General features: G+C 43.0%; 1 protein-coding gene and 1 long non-coding RNA gene across 9 annotated transcripts in view; both read right to left on the bottom strand.

The window, feature by feature from the left end:
* LOC140524814 (golgin subfamily A member 3-like) overlaps positions 1–25,198 on the bottom strand; it is a 68,302-nt gene that overhangs the window by 17,372 nt on the left and 25,732 nt on the right. The window contains exons 2-5 of one of the 8 annotated variants that reach the window (XM_072639608.1): positions 24,333–24,531; positions 23,761–23,957; positions 20,668–20,786; positions 19,280–19,373 (exon numbers count right to left, since the gene is read on the bottom strand). The exons of 1 other annotated variant lie outside the window; for it this stretch is intronic. In XM_072639608.1, coding sequence (XP_072495709.1) covers positions 19,280–19,373; positions 20,668–20,690 — 117 coding nt within the window. In that variant the 5' untranslated portion in view covers positions 20,691–20,786; positions 23,761–23,957; positions 24,333–24,531. Of the gene's footprint in view, positions 1–18,325; positions 18,468–19,279; positions 19,374–20,667; positions 20,787–23,760; positions 23,958–24,332; positions 24,532–25,198 lie in introns of those variants that run through there. 6 more of the 8 variants (XM_072639614.1, XM_072639609.1, XM_072639613.1 and 3 more) reach the window with 6 other exon arrangements.
* LOC140524822 (uncharacterized) lies at positions 16,116–18,319 on the bottom strand. The gene is made up of 2 exons (XR_011973845.1): positions 18,075–18,319; positions 16,116–17,406 (listed from the first exon to the last, which is right to left on the bottom strand). It is a non-coding gene; the product is annotated as an uncharacterized lncRNA (long non-coding RNA).

Genomic DNA, 25,198 nt, shown 5'->3' with positions numbered 1-25,198 from the left:
TTATCTTCAAATATATCCATCTCCCACGAAGAGACTTCCCTTAAAATAAAAGATTTTAGAATGTGTAGCACAACTAGCCAATACATCAAAAAGTTTTTACATTAAATCAATATTCCATACTGATAGACCCTTAATATTTCAAGGGAAGGAGGGAAATAAATTTTGATATCTCTTCTAAATGGATAAAGAGTTCATTAGACTTTCATAGCATTCAGTTAAATTTCTATAGCAGTTCTTGACATTCATACAGTTCAATGATTGTGGACCTTGTTGAAGTGGTTCTTCATATGTCAATTTCTATTTAATCTTGTGTCTTCCCATGTAAAGGAGGATGATCAGAGAGTTTATGAACGATAAGGTGGGGCATTTAGCCACATTCCTGGCCTAATTCCTCAGGCTTCTCAAAGAGGTTCAAGGCAAAGTCCTGGGTAACTGTGTCCTTCAGTTAGGCTGAGCAGAGAAGAAGTGGAACTTCTATCAGGGTAGTAGCTTACTCATGTAGTTGGAAGTGCATGTGTTCTCTGTGAGTGCTTGCAGAAGTGTCTGTGTTCTCTGGGAGTGTGCTGGACACTGTCTGACTTTCTTTTGGCCCTTCTGTAGACACCAAGAAAGGGCTTGTGTCCCCTCCACCATCTGTTGGGATGGTGCTGGGAGCAGTGAAGGACAAGGCAGCTGAACCTGCCTCTGCTGCTGCCTGAGTATCCCATGCCACTAGTGTGGCCTTTCAAAGCTCTCTAGATCCTTGGCTGACTGTGGACTCTACTGGAGTCAAGAAGCATGGGAGGTTTATGGGAGAAATCAGGATCACTCTGGAGGATCTCTTAGGTGAAACTGAAGTTTTTTGGGGAAAATCCGCTGGTCCACTGGGTGTCTCAGATCTGAGCCCATTTGTGATCATGGCCACAATGAGAAGTGTACACAGAACGGTAGCTGAGCCTACAGGGATTTGAAATAGAATCTCTGACTGTGGAGCTCATCATGGGGATGCTGGTAGACTCTGCTGATTTTCTGGTAACATCAGACTCCCTAAGCCCATGAAATGTGCTCCTGGAAGAGAATGCTACAAGCAGAGGAGTTGGTTAGTTTATGCGGGCAGGTTTGGTGTTATTGTCACAGGGATATCCATTTTCTCTCAGTGGGATAATACCCAATCTCCTGAGCTACACTTTCCTCCCCCATGCACATCATGGGCACTTCCTCCCGTAGAGCACTCTCATCAGCCCTGCTCAGGCCTTGAACCTATGCTCTAGCCATTTCTTTTCAAGCCTCCTTACTTCCTTGATGCCCACACAAAAGACTGGTCTTGAAAGATTCAAGCTTAGTCTCCAGAAATTCAGCCTTGGCCTACCATGGTCCCCATAGGTGCATCACTCTCCTCATATATTTTTTCATCGAATCCAAGCTCATGCTTCATCTCACTCTCTCCTTTACCGTACACGGGTACACTTTCATCCCCCAGATCCTCTCCAGGTCTGGAAATTTGACCCAATCCTCTCTCTCATACTTCTCTAATGTCATATGTCCATGTACTCCACTTGTTCCCCAGGTACCATTCCTTCATGATGAGGCACTCAGTTGCCTCTCACTGGTTACCACTCCTTTCTAGGCCTTGTCTCCCCCATTAGATGCAAATTCCTTGAAGGCTGGCTGCCTGAGGAGCTCCATTTCACACTGTTTCCCTATCTTTGCTGATATAAGCTGTGACCTTTGACAATGCAGAGATAAAGTTCCCAACAAGACCAGTGCGGACTGCTAGGGCAGTTTGACCATCCAGGGTAGAAATGCTTTTGACTTTCAAGCCCGTGGGTAGTTTTCTGTGGTGCTGGAACAGTGACTTCAGCAAGCATTTTGAAAAGAAAACTAGCAGCACTGGTGCCTCTTTCAAGCAATTGCTCCCTTGGCTCAGTGGATAGTGCTTGGTCAGAGGGTGTCCACAGGACTAGTGCCATGTGTTATGGGGTTTTCTGAAGGGCAAAACAAGGTGGGATGGGTCCTGCTGGGTTGTGTCCGTGAGATGGCACCTTTGGAATCCTGGTCCTCCTCCAGCCCTGAGATCAGAGTGAAATCTGATAGAGTAACTGTGTTAGTGACCTTGATTGCAGTACAAGACAATGGATGCTTTGTGTCAATCTCCCATGGGGCTTTGGTGATTTTAAATGAACTTTGAATTTCAAAGAGGATGGTCTGGGTCACAGCAGACACACTTGAACCTCATCTCATATGGACAGGAGTCACTGTAGTTCCCCCTCCTACCCACTGCCAAGTGGAAGAAGGGTATATATCTCTGGCAGTCAGAATGGCCTCAGTACTTTTTGGAGTCTCCTCTGCAATTGTAGGAGGAGGTATGGCTGAGCTCAATTCAGCTGCTGTGTTGAGCCCTGGAGGAATTGAGTTGATACTTGTTATTGTCCTGCATGTAATCATGCTCTCTGTAGTCAGAGGAACCTCTGAGCTCCCTTCTGTCTGCTTGTGAAACAATATGAGCATCAGTCACCACAAAAGTTGAGCCTGCCATGGTGATCAATGAACCTCCAGGATTAGTGTTTGAGAACAGTTGATCCTCAGTAGAAGTGGTAGTCTATGGTTCAGTTGTGCTTTTCTCTGACACTCTACTTGGAATCTCGGGGCTGAGAGTGACCACAGGACAGAGAGGGCCAATATCTGGGATTTTGGTGATAAAGGTGATATCCGGCCTTGGGACAGTTGAGCTGATGTTCACCGTGGTGAGATAACTGGCTTCAGCTTCAGTAGATGAGGGGGAAACTGTGCTTTGTCCAGGGAAAACCATGCAAGTGGTGCTGGTAGTAAGAAGCAGTGCTGAGTTCACTTGAGATTCTGTGCTGTGCCCTGTAAGAGTCATAGCGATATCCCCAGCCTTCTTCTTCAATGGAGACTGGAGATTTTTTGTTGCAATCACCAGTGGAAGTAAGCCACGAGTGGTACCTAACCCCCTTGGTACTTCTCCCATAAAAGCAGCTGAGGACATAGGAGATACAGGTAAAGGAGTGATCAGTGAAGCACCTGTGCTACTTTCTCCCACTGTACCCAGAAGCTCTTGGTTGGGAGGGGACTCGAGATAAAAAGACACCATATCTGTGACTCTGCTGCTGAGGATGACACTTGGGCTTTCAGTTCCAGGAATATTTAAGCTCATAGCCTTAGACTTGTAAGTATCCTCAGAGATGGTGACTGTAGACAAAGGAGAGAAGGTCTGGGGCAAAGTAGACATAATATCTACCAATCCTGTTGACATATGTGGCTTCAGTAGAGGTCAAGAACCAGGGAACCTCTGTTTTTATTTCAGGCAGAGCCCCAGCAATGCTGGTGATGGAGATAGCAGGTGCTGGTGAAGTGAATACCAAGGATGAGTCTGATTCTCCTTCAAGCCTGACCCCGGACGTACTTGGAGAGTGGCAAGGAGTACTGTAGCCAGCTAACTCTGCCCTAGACCCTCACAAAGGAGTTGAGATGTAGTGAGCTGTACTCTCAGCCAGAAGAAACATCCCTGGGATGAGTGTGCCAGCCTGTGATGCTGCAGTGCTACATGATCTGATGGTCTCCCACACTGATGTGCTACTAGAGGCCAAACTGCCATGTCAATGTCCACTGTCACCTAGTTCTGAAGTCATTCATTGGTGCAACAGAGGGAGTGCCTCCTTCAGGGGGTGTGAAATCTGTCCTGTTGGACAAGTGCCTGTTAGAAATCTTGAATTTGGTGTCTTGTACACATCTGAAATGCAACACATCCAAAATTCTACTCATTGCCCCTCCCTGTAAACCTTCATTTTATCTCAGTTTCTCAATTTCAGGCTATCACCATCTTCCTAATCACCCAGGCTCACAGTTCAAGATTACTCTCTTTCACTCCCAATCCCATGTCTAATCTGGTGAAAAGGAATACAGATTTTGCTCTCCTGACACCTCTGCTATATGCTCCTTCACTCCTGTGACCCTATCATCATCCTGGTGCAAGCCCACATTACCTCATTCCTGGACTATTGCATTAGCCTTCTGGTGGGTTTTCTTGTCATAAGACACTCTTGTCCATCCTCCACTCAGCCACCAAAATGATTTTCCTAAAGCCCAGGTCTCCCCATGCCATTTTAACATTGAATGAAATACAATGGCTTTCTGTTACCCTCAAGAATCAAATAGAAAGTGCTGGTTGGCATTCAGAGACATTCACAGGCTGCCCCCCCTTTTATTTGCCAATCCTCTTGTAGTGACACTGGCCTTCTTGCTCTTCCTTGCATTGCCTCACCATCTCCCAACTTAGGACATTTTCGCCGACTGTCTTCCATCCCTGGAGTCCTTTCCCTCCTCATTTTACTAACTTCCTTCAAGCCCCTGTTAAGATTCCCCCCTTCCTGTACAAAGGTATTCCTTTCCTGTCTATAGGAAGGTGTGATCTTAATAGACATGATGCCCTTGATTCTTAAGGGATCACTATTAATTCTAGTGTCCTTCTTTTATTGATAATCTCCGATTTATCAGGTATTTACCTCATCCTCCCACAGGACTTGTCAAGAGGCCAGCTCTCAGCTCATCAGGAGAGACATCCCTGATGCAATTTCACTGGGCTCTGAGAGAGCTGTGTGGCCTGTTGGAGTAGCTCTCACGCTAGGGTCCTGGTGGAGAAGGCAGAATCAGCACTGCATGTAGCCACTGGTGTAACAGAAACAGTATACTTCTCAAAAGCTGTGGGCTATGTAGGTTCAGTCGCAAGTGATACAAGTGGGATTCTCTGAGCTCATCACACTTCTTTCAGAGAGTGAAAAGAAAGTCCTGGAGTAACTGGTCTCTTCACTGAGACTGGGCAGACAAGAGTTGGAGATCATATAAAGCCATTCAAGTTACTCCTTGACCTGTGGGCTGCTTGTCTTAGAGTATCATGTGGTCTATAGGAAATTGTTGCCCACTCTTTCACACTCCATTGACTTTTCTATAGACACCAAAAAAGTTCGTGTGTCTCTTCCAGGAGATGTTGGCATGATTCTGGGAGCAATGGAGGACAGGGCACTGACCCTGACTGTGTTACTGTCTAGGGCAGGCATCCTACTTTTCCGGGGTGATTCACATCATAGACATATCTGGGTTTGGCCCAACTCCCATGGCACTGATGGATGTAGGATTTGAAGGTAGAGAAAAAAATGGGCCTGATTTCAATTCCTGTTATTCAGACAGAGACATGGGTAGAATCAAATCCAGTGGGCCATGGAGCCTGGGTGGTAGTGGGACTCTTCCTAGGGGATATTTCTGATAGAAGCATGTCCAAAGGGAATGCAGAAAACATTGTCCTGGCTGTACTTATCTTTAAAAGGACTGCTGGAGATTGAGCTGACTATGGCCTCTATTGGAGGCAAGGAAAGTATTGGGCTTTCAGCAAGCCCAAGGCATCTCCAGCCAATGTTTCATGTGATATTGAGGCTTCTGTGAAAGAGTACATGATAATTCTCTGTTTTGTAGGCCTGAAACCAACTGTGATGGTGGCCACAGTGAGAAGGTGGAGCTTCAATGGCTCTTGTACCTGGAGTTGTCTCTATGATGATCATCTCTGTTGCAGTGACAGAAATGGTATCTCTCTCAATAGAGACAATCTTGGGGATGCTGGTGGACCCTGTTTAGTCTCTTCCCAAGTCGGATCCACTGACATTATTCAATGTCACTATTCTTGAGTTGGAGAATTCTGTGCTCATGTAAGTTAGTTGGAGTTGGCAGTTGGTTGAAGTGTGCCTAAGTGTTGAAGGACAAATTTTGGCCTCATTTAGACAGATTTTTATTGCCTCTTAACATGGCGCCTTCTATATTCCAGACATCTCCCAAACCACTGCCTCACTTTCCCCTGCATTCATTAGTTCAGCTTCAGTTCCTGGATAAGCCTTACCTATGGTGTAAGGATTCCATCAGAGACTGCTATACACTGCTATGCTAACCTTAGTGTGACCACGTTTGTCTGTGAGGCCCATGTAAGTGAACCAATCCCATGACAAGATTCATTTTTGACTCATGCAGATCCCAGGACGACTTGCAGAACAGAGATAAGAGGAGAAGGTACTGATCCTTACTTGCAATTTTATTGATATCTGTGGCAGAGGAATGAATTAGGATAGACAGTTAGACCCGGGGGCAGCTAGATTGTTCAGTGGGATAGAGCACTGGTTCTGAAATCAGGACGACCTGAGTGAAATCCAGCCTCAGATATTTGACACTGGCCATGTGACCCTGGCAAAGACACTTAACCCCAACTCTCTTGCAAAAAGATAACAAATGAAAATTAAGCTCAGATTAACTGACTGATTGATACTTGCCCAAGCCCTTACCCACAATTCTCCAAAGTTGCTATTACCCTACAGGCTTCACTGGAGAAAGAAATTAGACAGGAAAATCTGGGTACCACATTTCAGGAAGTATGTCAAAGGAATATGATTCAATCTACACTGCTAACGCTTATCCTTGTGAGGCTTTGGTCAAAGGTTCACATCTACTTTAGAGTTTTCTCTACTTTAAAATATTTGTACTAGACAACTAAATTCCCTTCAAGTCCTAGTAATATGAGTCCATAAGGGCAAGCAGAATGGTGAATTGTTGGCCAAGTAAAGATGTTTGCCATTCCAGTCATGGCAAGAGATATGACTTCAGATGTAGCAGAAGATGAGGTGCTGTCAGTTCTTTCTCCTATATGAGTCACAGAGCTACTGCTGCTAAAAGTAGCATGACTTGCCACTGTTGATACAGGACACAAGACTGTTTTTGCTCCAAGCCTGAACCCCAGGGAAAGGAGGGTGTAGTGTAGAGTGGAATTGCCATCTGGCCTGGTGCTAGACACTCGAGCATGACTTGCCTTGAGGTCAGCTGAGGTCTCAGCAGGAAAAGATGCCCTGGCACCATTGCTCCCCATCCCCGACTCGTCTCAAATGAAGGGGTGCTTATGGAAGCCATATAACTAGCCAGCTGTCTGTTTGCAAGAGTGATGAAAAATCTAGGATCTCTTCTAACACTAGGAGGAAAAGATGTTTCTCCAGTCACTGGTCCAACTGATCTGGCTGCCCTCTCAGAATGCAAGGTCTCCCTGTGTTCAGAGGTAGGAGGTAGAGTTTGTGTTGTCAGGGCTCTTGTCGTGAGAGGAGAGGGGATAGTTTGAGAAAGGTTGGCTCCTTGTCTTACATCATGGGAGCCAACAGTGGATGTTGTCTCTGGCCTGGTAAAAGTTGGGGATCCCTCTGAATGTGTTTGATATTTGAGAGTTGTGTGGTGTTTGAGTGTACATTCCAGAAAGAAAACAGACAGTGTTATAGGCCCAGATATCCCTTGGTAGGTGCCAAGGAAGAACATGTGTTGGGATGATCCTTATAGCACTATGGTGCTGGGCAGCTGAGCCAGACTCTCTTCAAGTCTAGGAGTCTGACTTCGGTGGGGTAGTGACCTCAGCTTGTACTGGATCCAGTGCTGGGTTTTCTCCTGGTTCTTTGCCATGGAAAGTTGAAAGAGAGAAGGACATGGAGGCAGGAGGACTGGTGCCCATCCCTAAAGCTGAGGCAGTTGTGCAGAGGATATCTGGTCGAATTGTCATAAATATTGATCCCATACTGGTTTTCTCCATGGTAATTGTACGTGCTTTAGACAGGATGATTGGGAGAAGAGAAGGAATTCTCCCAGGGACGCTGGTCTGTAATGAAGTGCTTGACTCAGAGGTAGTTGTTGTTTCATCTGAAGTCAAGGTGAACAACAGACTCCTGGTTGCCATGTTCCCTCCTGCAGATGTCTTGGGTACAGCAGGGGTTCTCGTTGAAGAAGAGGTTGATTGTGTGTGAGGGTGTCTTGATTTACTGGCCAGTTGTCTCAGTGGGAACATGTTGGCTGGTGGACTGAAGTGAAGGAAGTACCTCCATGGCAACTGACTCTGTTGGAGCATTTGACAAAGAGGGTGATCTCAGAGATGGTGTTCAGCCTGCCTGGGTTCTTTTTCTAGGGAATTCTGTGATTGAGTAGTTGATTGGCACATGTGAAGGCTGCAGGGAAGCAAAGACAGCAGGCTATTCATCCCCATTTCTCCTCAATAATGCAATTCCATCTTAGGGAGACCACCCCTACCACTTCACTTTCTCCTTCAATGCCTAACATAAACACATCTTCCCTGATATGTGTAAGTTAATCCACCAAAGGGGCTCACTGGGGACCATGACTAATACTACTCTGGGGTACAGCGTGCAATATCTAGCTGGCCTAAATCTAGCCCCATTCTGCCCACTACCCAAGCCTCACTAGAGCTCTTACCTAGGAACCCTAACCTCTGGCGCAGGCCCCTCATATCATTCTCTTACTGGTCCCCGTACCTATGGTCCCTCTCCTAAGCTCACCTCGGTGCCCCTCTTCTATTCAGTTAAGATGCTCTCTGACTTCCCTCCTTGCCATGTAAACATGACTCTTCGCCACCTAAATTCTGCCACCTTCTTTACTTAACTTAGTTCTAGCCAAGTCATCCCTCTGCTTCCCTCCAGCCTCACCTGTTATGCTGGCCCTGTCCCACCTAATCATCAGACTTTGCTCCTTTCTCTTCAACTCTGCTTCCAAACCTCCTCCTCTCCTACCCCAATGAGCTCTGATTCCTTTACTCCTCAATTGTCTCCCTCTACTGTTCACTCTCACCTCTTTTTTTCATCCTGACTCCTTATTAAACCAATTCATTTCCACACTGTAGCCCACTCCTGTATCCCTAGCCCCTTCATCATTTCCTCCCTTATTCCCTTTCAAAACTCAGCCTTCGATCAGTCCCACCCTTTCCCACTATGCATACTACACATATGCTACAAGATGAAGATGGAGAAAGTCACACAATCGTTCTGACTAGGTCCACGACAAATTGGTAACACCACGTCAACCGGGCCCTCACTGCTCTAGGCAAACCTTCTATACCTCCCTCATCAGCTCACTCTTCTTCTCTCCACAGTGAATCTTACAAACCTACTCATCCCTCCTCAAACGTCCTATGGTTCTCCCTCCCCTTCCACTCTCTCTGCTGAGAACTTCACCTCATACTGTACAGAAAATATTGAGAGCTTTCCCCATGAGCTCCTCATTCACGTGTCTTCTGCCCCTCTTTCCTGTCTTCTCACCAAGTCTAACACCTGAAAAAGGGGAATTCTTTCCATCTCATCTCCACCAACAGTTTATCCCACTCTACCATCTGTCTCCACCTCCTATTTTCAGTCTTTCACTCCTGCTCTTTCTCTGCTGCTTACAAATATATCCTCATCTCCCCCTTCCAAGAAAACCCCTCACTTGATCCTACCATCCCTTCTAACTCTCATCTTCTCTCTTTTCTGTCCTCTGTGGCTAAACTCCATGGAAAGGCCACTACAAAAGACCCTTCCACCATTCTCTCTTTTTAAGCCTTCACCATCCTGCTATGACCTCACTACGACACAAAAACTACTTCCTCCAAAGTTATCAGGGATCTCTTCGTTGCCAAATTCAGCAGCCTTTTCTCTGTCCTCATTATTCTTGACCACTCTGAAGCCTCTGAACCCCAGGACCATTCTCTCCTCCTTGATACCCTCTCTTCTACAAGTTTTCAAGGTTCTTTTCTAACCTCTCTGATTGCTCCATCTCAGGTTCCTGGGTTGGTTCCTCCTCCAAACATAGGTGACTCTCAAGGTTCTATCCTGGGCCCTCTTCCCTATACACTTTCACTGAGTGATCTGATCAACTCCCATAAATTCAATTATCATCTGTATGCTGATGGTTCCCAACTCTAACTTTCCTGCCCCAATCTTTCTACTGATCTTGTGTCTCTGCGTTTCAGATATCTCAACCTGAATATCAAGTAGACACATGAAACTCACCATGTCCACAACTGAACTCATTGTCTTTATCCTTAAACCATTTTCCACTACTCCTTTCTGTACCCCTGTAACAAATAAGACCACAGTCTAGTCCACTAATCCTGGATGCTTCACAATCTCTCAATCCCTATAGTCAAAGTGTTACCATAGCCTGACAATCTCACTGTTGCAACATCTCTTCTACAAGTCTTTTCTCCTGTGGTACTTGGTGAAGGGCTAATCATCTCACATGGATTATTGCAATACTTTGCAGGAATATGTGCTGTCTCTGAAGTCTGCTCACGTCTCTCTCCACTCCAATCTAACCTCCACTCAGACATTCCAGTGTTTTTCCTAAAAAATGGTCCTATATTTTCACATAAACTGCTTCCCACTTGCCCACTTAATAATCTCCAATGGCTCCTTTTCACTTCCAGGATCCAATACAAAATGCTGTATGACCTTAAGCCCTTCATAAACTAGGACCCTCCTAACTTGCTGGTATTCACACACCTTACCTCTCAACTCATACTCTTGTATCTAGTGATGCTGGTCTCCTGGATGTTTCATCACGCAGACCCTCAACTACCCAATTCCAGGCATTTTTTCTGGCTGCCCCCCATACTTGGACCTCTGCCCTCCCTCCCCCCCACCACTCTACCTTACGAACCTCCCTGACTTCCTTTTATGTCCCAGCCAACATGTCATCTTTTACTGGAAGCCTTTCTCAGTCTCTTCCCTCTGTTGATTATGTTCTACTTACCCTGTATAGTGATTGTTAGTACATGTTTCTTTGCTTCTTGTCTCCATTACATTGTAATCAGGGTCTGTCATTTGTTTTCACATTCCCAGAGCTTAGCAGGGGACTAGCACATGGGAGGATTTTAATAAATGTCTATTTACTAACAGAGTCAGGGCAGGCACTGGGGTGAGTGATGTGGATACAAAGAAGGAAAAGAAAGACCCTGTGCTCCAAAACTTTCCAGGCCAATGGGGAAGACAACGTACTGTGTAGGGTACAGAGACGCTTAGCAATGAATGAGAGAGTCAGAGATATTAGCAAAGAGAATAGTTCGTTTATTGACTTTCTCAAGAAAGGGTTCCCTCAGAGTGCTGGAACCTAAGAGAGCTGAGGTGTGTTCAGCTCAGCAGATTATAGCTTCTAACAACAATCCTCTCCTCACTAACCCCCTTCCTCAGGGCTCATGGGTGCAAGCCCTGAGGGTACAATTCACAGCAATCTACGCTAGCGACAGAGAACAAAGACAGTTGCACAAACTTGCCTGGAGACAAGGACAGGAGGGAGGTGGGGGGGGGGGAGAGGTGTTATTTCTCCTAGCTATGTGCCTATAACATGGTGGGGTGGGGGAAGTCTGGGAAAGTACATAATATATTGAGATATTTCTTTACAAGTCAACAGGACAAGAAAAAATTGACTCTGTGAGGAGGCCTGCTTCACTCCTGAGAAATCTTCAGAGATCATCTCTCACAACACTAACCACTCTTTACAGATGAGCTCTCAGGCAATGAGAAGCCATTGCATGCTGTGGAGAAGGTGAGGGCAATGGTGACTGTGAAGCCTTGGAAAGTAAATGTTTGAAGGATTTGAGGAGGCTGCTGCCTTTATAGCAGCAGCAGCTACTTCTGGGCCTATCAGCACACAGACTGAACATTTGAAAGTTGCCTACCTGAACTTCCAGGATCCAAGATGGCAGAGTACATTGTAAGTGCTGTCACCATGCCTTGTTGATCTTGAAAACTCCAGAGAATATTGGCCCAGGATATATCGAGGAGAAGTGGAACGAGTAGAAGGGATACACCAGTCTTTTAGCTGGGGAGACTGGGGAGATTAACAGGAAGGGTCCTTCTTGCTGTGTCTGAAGGGGACCAGTGTCGGACATGAGACATCTCAGAAAACCTCACTTCATCATATCTTATAGCACAATAGAATTCCATTATGTTCATACACCACAACTTGTTCATCCATTCCCAATCTGATGTGTGTCCCCTCCATCTCCAGTTCTGAGTCAACACAAAGAGAGCTGCTATAAATAATTTGGTACGTGTGCGACCTGTCCCTATTTTTTGTTCTCTTTAAGATAGAGTCCTAGAAAAGATACTGCTGGGTCATAGAGTAAGATCATTTTTGTAGCCCTTTGGTCATACATCCAAATTGCTCTCCAGAATGGTTGGATCACCTCACAGCTCTGCCAGCATTGAATTAGTGTTCCGGCTCTTCAAATCTTCTCCAATATTTATCATCTTCTTTTTTGTCAAGGTAGTCAATCTGACGCAAGTGATGTGGTACCCCAGAGTTGTTTTCATTTGTGTATCTCTAAACAATAGTGATTTAGAGCACTTTTTCTTATAAATACAGATAGTTTTATTTTCTTCCTCTGAAATCTGCCTGGTTATATCTTTTGACCAATTGTCAACTGGGAAATGACTTGTATTCTTGGACATTTGACTCAGCTCTCCATATATTTTAGAAATCATAATTTTAGAAATTTGGATAGGAGACAACAGTTACAAAAATGTTTTTCCCATTTTTCTGCTTCCCTCCTACTTTTGGTTGCTTTTGGTTTGCCTATGCAAAAGTTTTTCAATTTAATGTAATCAAAATTATTTGTATTGCACGTTACAGCCCAATGGCATGAGATGGAAAGAGAATTCCATTTGAAGGTACTGTATACATTATGAAATATTTGGGAGCCTACCTGCCAAAATAAACCTAGGAGCTGTGGGAACACAATCAGAGAACACTTTTCTCACAAATATACTGAGATCTAAACCACTGGGAAAACATCAGTTACTCCAGGGTAGCCTGAGCTAATGCACTAAAAATGATAATTCAACCTAAATTAATGTACTTTTTCAGTGCCATCCCAATCAACAACCAGATATTACTTTGAAGACCTAGACAACAATATCAAAATTCATCTGGAAATATAAAAGATCCAGAATATCAAGCTATGTAAGGAAAAGAAATATTAGTCAAGCTGACGTACTACAACAGATATTAAATCGCATTACAAAGCAGCAATCATCAAAACGACTTGGTCCTGTCTATGAAATAAAACAGCAGATCAGTGGAGTAGGTTAACTTCACAAGACACAGTAGTCAATGAGTACAGTAATCAACTGCTTGATAAACCCAAAGACGCCATCTTCTGTGATAAGAACTCACTGTTTGACAGAAGCTGCTAGAAAAACTGGAAAATAACAAGGAAAATTTGGACATGTGACACCATATACCAACATAAAGTACAAATGGTTTTCCAATTTAGGTATAAAGGCTGATTGATTGCATAAACAAATTAGGGGTGTAAGAAATAGTTTATCTCTCAGATTATGGAGAATGCAGGATTTTATGACCAAACAAGAGATAGAGAACATTATGAAATGCAAGATGGATAATTTTGTTTCCATTAAATTGCAAGGATTTTGTACAAAGGTAAGTCATCCAAGATTAGGAGGGAAATAGAAAACTGGAAATAATTTTGAAAACTAGTGTCTGTGGTCAGGGTCTCATTTTTAAAATAAATAGAGAACTTGGCCAAATTAACAAGAATACAATTCATTCCCCAACTGAATACTGGTCAAAGATATGAAGAGTGAATTTTCAGAGACAGAAATTAAAGCTACTTATATTCATAAGGAAAATGCTCTAAATCACTTTTGCGCAAAATGAGGTAAATAAACACAAGCTATGCCTATGAGATTCCCTAACATGACAAAACAGGAAAATGATCAATGTTGGATTAGATGCGAGTAATTTGGAAGACTAACTCGTTGTTGGTGGAACTCTAAGGTGATCTAAACATTCTGGAAAGCAATTTGGAACTATGACCAGAGATCTACCCCATCTTTTTCCTCTCCTTGTGTGGGACCTAAAGTCCTTCAGGACCTGCTGGGACAGGGGACCCAACTTCCATTTAGTAAGTTTGGTGTTTCAGCCAGAGAGAGAAAGGCTGGTCCCACTGAAAGAGAAGTAATGTGCTTTTACAAACAGCTGAGAAAGAAAGGTGATGGAAACAAAATAAAACCCTATCATACAGGCATTTTTTTGTTGGAAAGGTATACTAAAGAAAATAATCATTTTACTAAAAGCCTTACCAGTACGTCAGCTTCCCTAAATACTCCGTATACCAGATTTTCTAGCAGCAGACTTCAACATGGCAATGAGTCAGAAGAACAAGAAAGACATTCCAAGTAATTTTGAAATTGTAAAAGGGGATTTTGCAACAATGAAATCGTTGTAATTTTACTATTTATAGACAACCAACTATATACGATGTATGTACTTGAAAAATAAAGTAAAAGGTCCGAAAGAAATGTTTTCTTCTCTGGAGGAAAAGAAAGCTTATTCAGATCCAAGGTCATTGTTTCATTACTGACTGGGTGTTGAAAGGGTGGTTCTGTTCCTTTCAGTCAAAGCTGGAATTTTCAAGTTCCCTAGAAGCAGCAGATGGGCAGGTAATGGAGAGGTCCATTAAGTAACATTCCATCCATGAGTCCATGGAGGCATCGATTCATGTATTTTGGTCTTGTGTTCTCCATTTGGTGTTGAAGACTATCTATTTGTTGCCTTTTAACAAAAGGAAACAGGTCAAAGGAATAAATACTATGTAAAACAAAACACAGGAACAGCAGAAAGAGCTATAATCATTTTCTACAACAACATTTAAAATATTAGCTTCCAAAGCAAGCAGAAAGCCCTTGTTAACAACTGGATGTGGCTGAATATAGACTTGGGTTCTCAACCTTCTACTGTATCTTAACATCAACTGGAACAAGATCGTACAGTTAACCATTTAAGAAAACCCAAAGTTAGATGAAAATGAAATTATACTTCAAAATTTTTTATCTGTTGAAAAGAGGAACATATGATAGGATTAGACATAAGAAACCCACAACACCCTTATCCCTTCACCAATCACCACGAGAAACAAAATCAGCAGAGTCTAAGTAGCTTCATTAAGCGTAATCCATCAACTTGTGATGTTTCAAAATCTCACAAATATTCAAAGGAAACATGCATCCACTAAGGGATCAAAGGTTCTATCCGGAGACAATAGACAACACATACATCAGAAATGATGACTTGTGAAGACCTAGGCATCCACACTTGCCACCTCAAACTTTGACAAAAACACCCCTAAAGTGAATAAACTTAGGGCCTCTCAGCTAGCTTCTCCCTAAAGATCTGCTGGGATAGAGAACTGACAACGTCTTGAGAAAGCCCATTCCCCTTTGTGTCAGCTGGAATTTTGGTGACACTGCTAATTCTACTGTTTGGCATTCTGCTGCATGGGACTCCGCTCTCTTCCATGTGACTGCCTATCAAATACTTGAACACTGCCACAATTCCTGCAGATATCCTCTTTATCCAGCTACTCATGGCCTGCTCCTCCCTAAATAAGCTGGCAGGGTCTGAAGACCATCAATCATTATGACGACACTTTCTACTTTACCAATGAGCTTCATACTGCCTTTTGGATGTGCACTTACTGCGATAAGGTACAGAGAGATGATTGCCTTCCTAGGTCTGGGTATGTTCATTTCTTATTTCAGCAAAGATCACTCTAGCTCTCTTGTCTGCCATATTACACTACTGACTCAACTGGAGCTTGGAGTGCCCTAAAAGGTCAGATTCTTTCAGGACAATCACTGCCTAATAATACCTGTCCCTGTAATTTATTAGTGAAGTAGATTTTTTGATCCTTAATTATTTTATTCTAGTTAATAATTTTATACTCCAAATAGACCAAAGAAGAAGGAAAGGATTAATACATGCAAAATGTTTATGGTAGCATTTGTTGCTACAGCAAAGAACTGAAGACTGAGGGCATGTTCATCCATTAGAGAATGACTGAAAACATGGCATATCAATGGAAGAGAACATTACTTCACAGTATAGAGTTATAAAAGGGATAAAGTGCAATCTAGGATGACATATGAGCTGACAGATTGAAGCACTATTACATACACTGACAGCAATGTTGTAAAGAGAAATTCCTCCAAAAGACTTAAGACTCTGGCCAATGCAATGATGAATCAGTGACTCAGAAGACTAGTAATGAAGCAGGCCTCCATCCTCTTGGTACAGATTATAATTGCAGAATCATACTATTTTTAGCGATAACAGATGTGTGATTCCCCCTCCCTCCTATTATCTTAGTCTGTGTGAATGGGGGCGGATTACGTTTGCTTCAGTGAGGATTAGAAGGAAGGATTAAATACTTGGGGGGCAAGTGTAACAAGAAGATACTGATGCCAAAAATAAAATAAAAATGAGGTACAAAACACATTTAAAAACATCCAGCAAAGAAGAGAATCAAGTTCAGAAAGGGGACACAGACATATGTAAGCCACATAAAATAAATACATTTTAAAATTACCCAAACTAAGTATAAAAGGGATTCATGGTTTCATACACAATTCTCTTTTCTCTCTTTTTTCTAACTTTGATAGATGTAGTCATTTTGGTTGATGTTTGTCAAATTCTTAATTAAAGAGACCAAAAATAATTTCATCTTACTAGATTTGACCTAATAACTTTACCATGTGAGATCTTTTGGCATCCTGACTGTTATAGCCGTTAACTGTTTTGGAAAAGCATGCCATCTATGCCTAAGTCACTGAGGTATGACTACGACTTGAGTCTGGTCTTTCATCTTCTTGTAAATCCATCTGAACGTATTACCTTCTAGCCATTTTCTTCACTCGCTTTGGAAAGGACTGCATGGGAAACTTGCCCAAATGACTGGCTACAATCTAGATAAAGGATAACTCCAGCATTCCCCTTCCTGAGCAGTCTAATTACTCTGAGAAGAAGGGAGATGAAATGAACTGGGTGTGACTTTGGGAAAGCTAACACCAGCCGCTGACACTTCCTGCTTTTCCAGCCATTTTCTAGCCACCCTTTGAATAGCATGATCTATAATTTCTCAGCAACAGAGGTGACCCTCTTTATTCTCCATGTGCAGACTTCGTTCTCTTTCCTTTGTAGAAGATCGGGACATTTGCCCTCCTTTGGTCCTCTCCTGTGCTCCATGATTTTCCCCAAATCCTAGTTTGTGGCCTCACCAGTGACATCTGCCTTGTTTTTCCCAGTACCTTAAGAGCTCACCTGTGCCTGGTGCCCTGAAGTTGCCAAAGGCAGTCAGGTACCTTTTTTAACTCAGGTATGTTCTTGTTGAACAACTATTTCAGTGTAAAATGGATTCTGCTTAGTCAAGAAAACAAAAGTGCAGTAGGAGGGGCTGCCTCTTGGCTCTCAGGTAGATCATACAGCTGGAGCCCTAGTACCAAACCCTGTTTAATCTTCCTCTATTTCCACAATGAGATAAAATCTTCTAAGAAGTTTAAATTTAAAAATTTAAGTTAAAATTTAAAAGTGAGCCTTTTCTTCTGTTCATCCTCCCTCACAATCAAAGATATGCCAATTAAAAGAAATTAAAGGCATCCTCCAAACTGGTCAAAACAAGGAATATTGACCAATGATGTAGGGTTGTGACGTTCTGTCTTGTCCAACTCTTCTTGACTCCATCTGGCATTTCACATAGATTCAAATAGTCCTGAACTGTAGAGAAAGAAAGCAGTCTCAGTGAGAAGGTTAACAGGTGAGGAAGGGGGTGATCCAGTTGTCTCTATGTCTGACTACTGATTAAAAAAGCCTCTCTCCTGGTAGTAGAGGTCAGCTGGTCTTCTCTGGTGTCTTAGTTCTGTTTAGTCTTGCTTTCCTTCATGCTATTCCCCTTGCCTTGGAAGCCATTGTCTGCAGTCTCTGCAGAGGAGAACCCCAAACTCCTCTGAGAATGGTCCAATTCAGTCTCCCTTCCTTTGAATCCCTCTAAAACATAAATATACCTGTCTTTATCTATTAAATGTGTGTGTATACTAGATTCGTTTGTAAGACTCTCCTAAGTTGTATCTCCTGTTTTCAATCCTGGGTGCACATACAGTATGTATCAATAAAGCACGGATGAGTGGAAAAACCAAAATCACTTAGAGATATCCCACTCTGGCCAGGGCTGCCACACAAGGGGAGGCCTCCTGGTAGGAGTTGGAGCAAGCCTGTGCAAACTGTGGCCCTCGGGCCCTGGGGCTAGAAGCAGTGGGCCCCAGGACTTCCTTTTCATACAAAGGATGTTTTCCTATACATTTTCCAGTGACCAAGCCTGAAATGCTCTGGTGGGCAGCACAGGGCCCACGGGATACAGGTTGGGAAGCCGTGGGCTAGAGGCTCACCCTGTGTTGGGGATTTGGTCAAGAGGAATTTTGTTCAGGTGTGAGTTGTCAGAGGGAGTCCATAGGTGATTCTATTCAAGTCAGAAACTTTTTTCATCTTGTGAGAGGCAGCAACATGGCATGGACACAAGGGAATGAAGAGGTTTTTAGCCTGGCAGACCCACTTGTTGGGCATTTAGCATAAGTGACATGAAAGCATGTTCCAAACATATTTCCTTCATTATAATGAATGATAAACAAATAGGTCCTACGTCAGTTGCTGGAGAGAGATGTGCAGGCTGTAGAGTTTATCTTTGTTGACAGCGGGTTGAGGATTGAGCAGCCCCTCTCGAAGGGAGGCAGGGACAGGGAGGAGTCACAGGAGTCATTTTTCTCTCCCTTCAGTTCCTTACTCTGAAAAAGAAAGGTGTTATTCATGTTAGTAGTGCCTAACTTTTAGAGACAGACAGACAGAGAGAGACAGGGAAAATAATGGCACACCTGTGGAAACCCAAGCTTTCTAAATGTGCATAATGTTTCCCAGTTATTGACAGGAGGGACTCCAAAATCAGCAAGTGAAATGCCCGTGTTTGATGCCCCCCAAGTCGTAGCTAAGAATTACATTGGATTTTCATGTTTGTAAAGCACTTGACGTGTGGGAACTCCTGGGAATTATATTGATTTGTCAAGCTCATGATCAACAATATAACTCCTCTTACATATGAAGTAGTAGAGTTTTCCATGAAGGACCTTTCGCATCATAAGCAACTCTTTTTTATCCAGTGGATCATCAGGTTTCACCTTTATGTTACTGGTACATTTATTTCAGAGGGATGAAGTACAGCACTTCTCATATTTATGAAAGTCCTCTAAAGATATAGCAGGAAGAGCCCATACAGAGTAAGCCGTGGGCGTGCTAAAGCCCAAAGCAAATGGAGACTGGGACCTTCGGCCTCTGACCAAAGATATTCAGGAGCAGCTTTCTGGGTTGGGTTACACTCACACCACTTCTCCTGAGCAGGATAAAGTCCAGAAGCTGCCACCTGTTGGGGCCCTAAAGATCTTTCCATCACAAAGCCTCTTCCTCTAGGGTGATTAACTAACTACAAACTATCAGCTAAAGAGGGAACATGTTTCTGCTGGTCAAGGCTATGCAGCCTAACCACAAGGCCTGTTCTGGAGAGGGTCTTCTGTCCCATGATGGAGCTCAGGTCAGGGGGCATTACCTTGTTCATCTTGTCTTGCTGCAGCTCAGCCTGAGTTTCTGCCAACTCCAGCTTCAACTGGGACACTTCCTGTCGGTGTTTTCCCTCCTGCATCCTAGGGATGGACACAAGAATACCAAGCAAAAATATTATTTCTCTGCTGATCTACAACTTCTTTTGGCTATAAAAGTCTATATCCGGTCTAGAAACGACAGCACCTATCAGTATATTCTGCATCATTATGTAAGTCATGTATAGAAGACATACAATAATGTCAGAGCACTGGGGATTTATGAGCACACAGATTCCAAGAAACAGGTAAGCACAGATGTCTGATGACTACATGTTTTTGATGAGCCTGCCTGATGATCTTCACTTGGTCCTGTCTGCTCTGCTCACAGTCACCAGATCTGTTTTAAGGGTGATTTACTACGCCCTTTCTAGTTATCTTCAAGTATTGCCACCATGGCATTTTTATGCTGGCATAAACACTGCCTGTCCCTTAAATCAGCTAAAATTTGCTTTTTGGAGTTGCCCCATAAAGGGAGCCAAACTGAAACTGAGCTTCTCCTCCTGATCATACCCATCCTCCCAGTGCTGGATAGAGATCAAGTCCAAGGGCAAGCATGGTAAAACCTGGAAAGTCTGCATTGGTAATGACCCAGACATGAAAAGACATTGTGCCTGTGTCTCTGGCATCTGGACCTCAGGAGATACAGAGATGTGTTAATAATAATACCATGAATGGCTACATTTGTTCAGTGCCTACCATGTACCAGGAACTGTGCAGAGCACTTTACAATGATCATCTCATATGATAACCACAACAATCCCATTGGAGTAAGTGCTATCAACATCCCCATCTTAAGAGTTGAGAAAGCCGAGGCAGACAGAGGTTTAAGGCTTAGTGCTCTAAGTTCCTAAAGACAGATTTGAACTCTGGTGTCAGACTCCAGATAATTCTCAGTGGGGCAATCCTCACAGCAGCCTGTGTGTGTCTGCTTGGAGCTTCATAGCCAGCTGCTCCTTGGCCTGCAGCTCCTTCTTAAATTCACTCACTCCCGAGGTGGTAGCTTTGAAATGATAGAGGTTGTATATGGCTTTGACATTGGGTGCTGTTGCCTGTGGCAGGGGAAGGTAAGAGTCAGGCTAAGAAGCCTATTAAATTTCATTTTTTGTGCAATGAACAGGCAAATAAGTAGAGCTTTTTACTTCTGGTGTAGACTAAAGGACCTTTCAACAGTACTCCTTGAAACGCTTAGAAAGGCTTTGGCACTACCATCTCTGTAATATGTATTTCTAGATCTGGCAATGGTCAAGCCTACATGGCCTCTGGTGAGGGCTGGTCTGAGATTCAGAGGCAGCAGAAGCAGTCACATTCACCCACATCCATCTGAGCACCTACATACCTGCTCCTTGAGGCTTTGAACATTGGCTTTCTCAGTCTTCAGTGTCCTCTGTAACCCCTGAATAAACAGGCTGATTTTCAGGTCTTCCTCTTCTTTTTTTCGGCAAACCTGCAGTGGACCTAGACCACAGGAAGGAAGTGGTGCGGCACATTGTCCTGCCAAGTGTCTGGGAAATCACAATCAGTGTAAAAACAAGAACTCTGTTGGATGACAGCACTGCCATGGCAGTAGACCTTAGGGTGGGGACTGTATGCTCTCCTAGGCACTGGCTACCTAGACCCTGGACATTTCAATGTGCCACTTAAAAGCAAGCCACAGCATTCTGAGTTTCTGTGCAGAGACTAAGATGCTTTCCCAGAGAAACTAGGTAAAAATGGATGACATAGCCTGGTGGATGGAGAGACTTTAGTACTACTTTTTAGCCTTCCCAAGCAGGAGTGGTCTGTAGTGGACTCCCTGGCCAAGTCCCTGAGAAGTGCAGTATGGAAGATGGGTGTGAAGTCAAAATGGCTGAGGAGAAAGAAGGACCTGTGGAAGATCCCCCAAATACCCCATAAAATACCTGTAAAAATGAGTAAACAAATTCTAAAGCTGAAGAAACTAAAAAACAACAGAGTTGCAGCCCAAGACAGTCTGGAAAGCCACCAGGAAAGGTCTATCGTACCAGGTTCAGACTGGCACACAGTCCTGCATGGACAGCATGGCGAGGCAGGGACAGGATCCAGAATAGCCTTCAGGGAACCACCAGCAGCAGTATTTCCCAGATAGCTCAATCCACAAACACCAATGACAGTTTCAGAGGTCAGTGAGAGAGCTCCTTCACCAAGGAGAAAGGAATGTGGAGTGCTTTAAAAAGCAGAATTAGCCTAATGGAAAAGGAGGTTCAAAAGCTCACTGAAGAAAATAGTTGTATAATAATTAGAATGGAGCAGACATTAAAAAGAATGATTTTATGGGAAACCAAGAAAGTACAAAACAAAAGAAAAGAATGAAAAAATTGTAGATACTGTGAAATATCTCACTGGAAAAACAACTGACCTGGACAATAGATCCAGGAGAGACAATTTAAAATTTGTGGGAATACCTGAAAGCTATGAACAAAAACGGAGCCTAGACATCATCTTTCATGGAATTATCAAGGAAAACTACCCTGATATTCTGGAACCAAAGGGTGAAATAAAAATTGAAAGAAACCACCAATCACCTCCTGGAAGAGATCTGAAAAGAGAAACTCCTAGGAATACTGTAGCCAAATTTCAGAGTTCCCAAGTCAAGGAGAGACTATTGCAAGCAACTAGAAAGAAACAATTTGAATATTTTGGAAAGACAATCAAGATAACAGAAGATATTACAGCTTCAACATTAAGGGACCAAAGGCCTTGGAATATGATATTTCAGAATTCAAGGGAACTAGGATTAAAACCAAAGATCACCTAATGAACAAAACTGAGGATAATACTTCAGTGGAAAAAAGTGGTTATTCAACGAAATAGAGGATTTTCAAGCATTTTTGATGAAAACATCAGAGATGAAGAGGAAATTTGACTTTCAAGCACAAGAATCAAGAGAAAGAAGCTAAGGTAAATAGGAAAGAGATATCACAAGGCAGTTTCTAAAATTCAGCTGTTTACATTTCTACATGCAAAAATAATATTTGTAACTCTTGAGACTTTTGCCAGTATTTGTGTAGTTGAACGGATTGTACCAGACATACACACGAAGACATACAGAGACAAACACACACGCACACACACTGAGACATATATACATATTTAGATAGATAGATATATGGAGTGAGAGATTACAGGATGACTTGCATAAGAAGGGATGATATCTAAAAAATAAAACAGCTGAGAGAGGAATATATTGGGAGGATAAAGAGAGAAATAAAATGGGGAAAATTATCTCATCAAAGATGCAAAAAAAGTTTTTTCAATGGATGAGAAAAAGGAGGAAGAGAGAGGGAAAAGGGAAGCTTACTCTCTTTACATTAAGCTTAAGGAAGGAATAATATGCTCACTCAATTTGGTATGAAAATCTATCTTCCACTACAGGAAAGTAGGCGAGAAGTGGGGTGTGGGGCGATGATAGAAAGGAGGGTAAATGAGAGGACGGGGGTATGTGGGGGGATGATAAAAAGTAGGGCAAATGGGAGGAGGGAATAATTAGAAGAAAACACTTTTGGATAAGGACAAGGTCAGAAGAGAGAATAGAATAAACGGGGGCAGGATAGATGGAAGGAAATACAGTTAGTCTTACACAGCACGACTATTGTGGAAGTCTTTTGCAAAGCTACACATATAGCCTATATTGAATTGTTTTCCTCCTCAGTGTGGATGGGTGGGGAGGGAGGAAGAGAAAGTAGTTGGGATTCAAAGTTTTAGGAACGAATGTTGAGAACTGGTTTTGCATATAACTGGGAAATAAGAAATACAGTTAATGGGAGATAGAAATCTATCTTGCCCTACCAGAAAAGACAGAAGATGAGGGTAAGGGAAGGGAGGGGGTATAATAGAAGTGAGGGCATATTGAGGGAAGGGGTAATCAGAATGCAAAGCATTATGGGGTGGGAGGAGCTGAGAGATGGGGAGAAAATTTCGAACTCAAAATATTGTGGAAATGAATGTTGACAACTAAAAATAAATAAATAAGCGTTTTTTTTTTTTTAAAAGTGCGGTACTATTGTTCCCAGAAGAAACTTTCAAACCAAGGAGCTAAGGAATGACCTTCAGCAATGGTTGAGACAATAGCAACCTCTTCCGTTCTAAGTAACCCCCCCCCCCAAAAAAAAGAAATATAGAAACAAACCCATGAGTCAGTCCTTTTGCTGATGTACTCCTAGACAATAAAGCTGTACCTTAAGAAAACCTTTTTGAGTAAAATTACCAAATATACTATAACCTTATGAAACCAGGAAAAATGTTCACATTTTCACTGTGGAAATTCTGTTTGCACAAGGAGAGATGGGAAGAAATAGTCATTTTACTTATGCCTCACTGTCAAAGTCTTCCCTTTCTAACTCTTCCTAAAGAAAGATGTGTATTGATTTGAAGATCCAGGAGAAGCAACCCACTAGCATAAGGCTTCACATACCTGCACGTTCAGCTGTGCTAAATCTGCTACCCTCTTGATTGATTCCATTACCAAGATATTGTGGTTTCCTGAAGGGCTGCATTGGCCTCTCCCAAAATGTTCACCTTATCTTGCCCTTGATGTAACTCCAGAGACAACTTCTGAAATACATTCTACAGGCGCTGTATTTGCTTTCTGAAGCCTCTTGGTTCTTGGAGCTGGGAAAAATCACAATTCAAAGGCTCACTGTGACCTGAGCTGGTTTGGGACTTTAGGGAGTAAAATATTTTCATGGACATTTATCACTCAGAATAGTGTTCAAGGAAATAGACCACACCAATAGAACACGTTACAGATGTACAGAAGTTGTATCAGTAGAGTTCTGCTCAACACAATACCAGACAATAGTCAGCAGTGCTAAAGCATGAGATGAGTGCACAAGGTCCCATGAAACCAGCTTCACAAAACCCAATTACTGACCAATATATTACTGCAGTCCCCACAGTCACCAGCCCATCTTTCCTGCCATTCCCCACACTCCATCCCTGAAGCATCCCTTAACTTCTCCCCCACGAAAAAACAGAGAGAAGCACCTCATCTTCCAGATTGATGAATTTCTCCTGGTACTTTTCCAGCCTGGCCTGCAGCTCCTCATGGTCAGTCTGCAGCTCGCTGAGGGTCTGCTCCCGGATATGCAGTTTCCTGGACCAGGATGAGCTGTTTCATGAGTTCCAGGGGCTTCTGCTACTGGGCATCCAACTACAGCTCTTGCTGAGGCATAGTCACCTTTCCCTGTGGGAAATCAACTCCATAAGCCACCTTCATCCAACACAACAACTCTAGTGTTCACTTGCCCTTTTTTGGGCTGCCATTTGATTGATAATCATTTAATATCATGTGAACCTCAATAAGGGGCAGAGCCTGAACTAATCAACTAGGGGTAGCCACTTGGCCTCACAGATATCTCTTCTCTGCTCTCTGAGTAAACTCCCACAATGCCACTTACTGTGTCAATAAGGCAAGATGAAGAAGACCAGGGCATTCTTCTATTAATGAATACCAAGGACAAGGCTCCTCACCAAAAGGCACTATCTTAAATACATATTCCTTGGACATATGTTATGTCATGTTCATGGTAAAGAAAACATAGATATCCTAGGTCATATTCCAATTAATTGCTTGTCAACTCTCTTGTCTTACTGTATTTACCACCCACTCAATTAAGAAAATTCTTTTGCATATTATGGTTTAACATTTATGGAAATCACAAATTGGAGTCCTGCATCAGGATTATTTTAGCATGTGTTAAAGCCTTCTCATTCTTTAGAGCACAAAATCAGAATTCACATTCCTGGTCCTCATACATGCATGTTCGCTAGCTTTGGCCAGCCTGAAGGGAAGGAACAATGGAAATTAAATGCTACCAAGGCACTTTGCCTCTTTTAACCTAATTTTCAGG

Source organism: Notamacropus eugenii, chromosome 2 (assembly GCF_028372415.1).
Source record: "Notamacropus eugenii isolate mMacEug1 chromosome 2, mMacEug1.pri_v2, whole genome shotgun sequence".
In the NCBI taxonomy this organism is placed as follows: Eukaryota; Metazoa; Chordata; class Mammalia; order Diprotodontia; family Macropodidae; genus Notamacropus; species Notamacropus eugenii.
The sequence above is the reverse complement of the archived record's forward strand: the minus strand, read 5'-3'. Positions and strand labels throughout refer to the sequence as shown.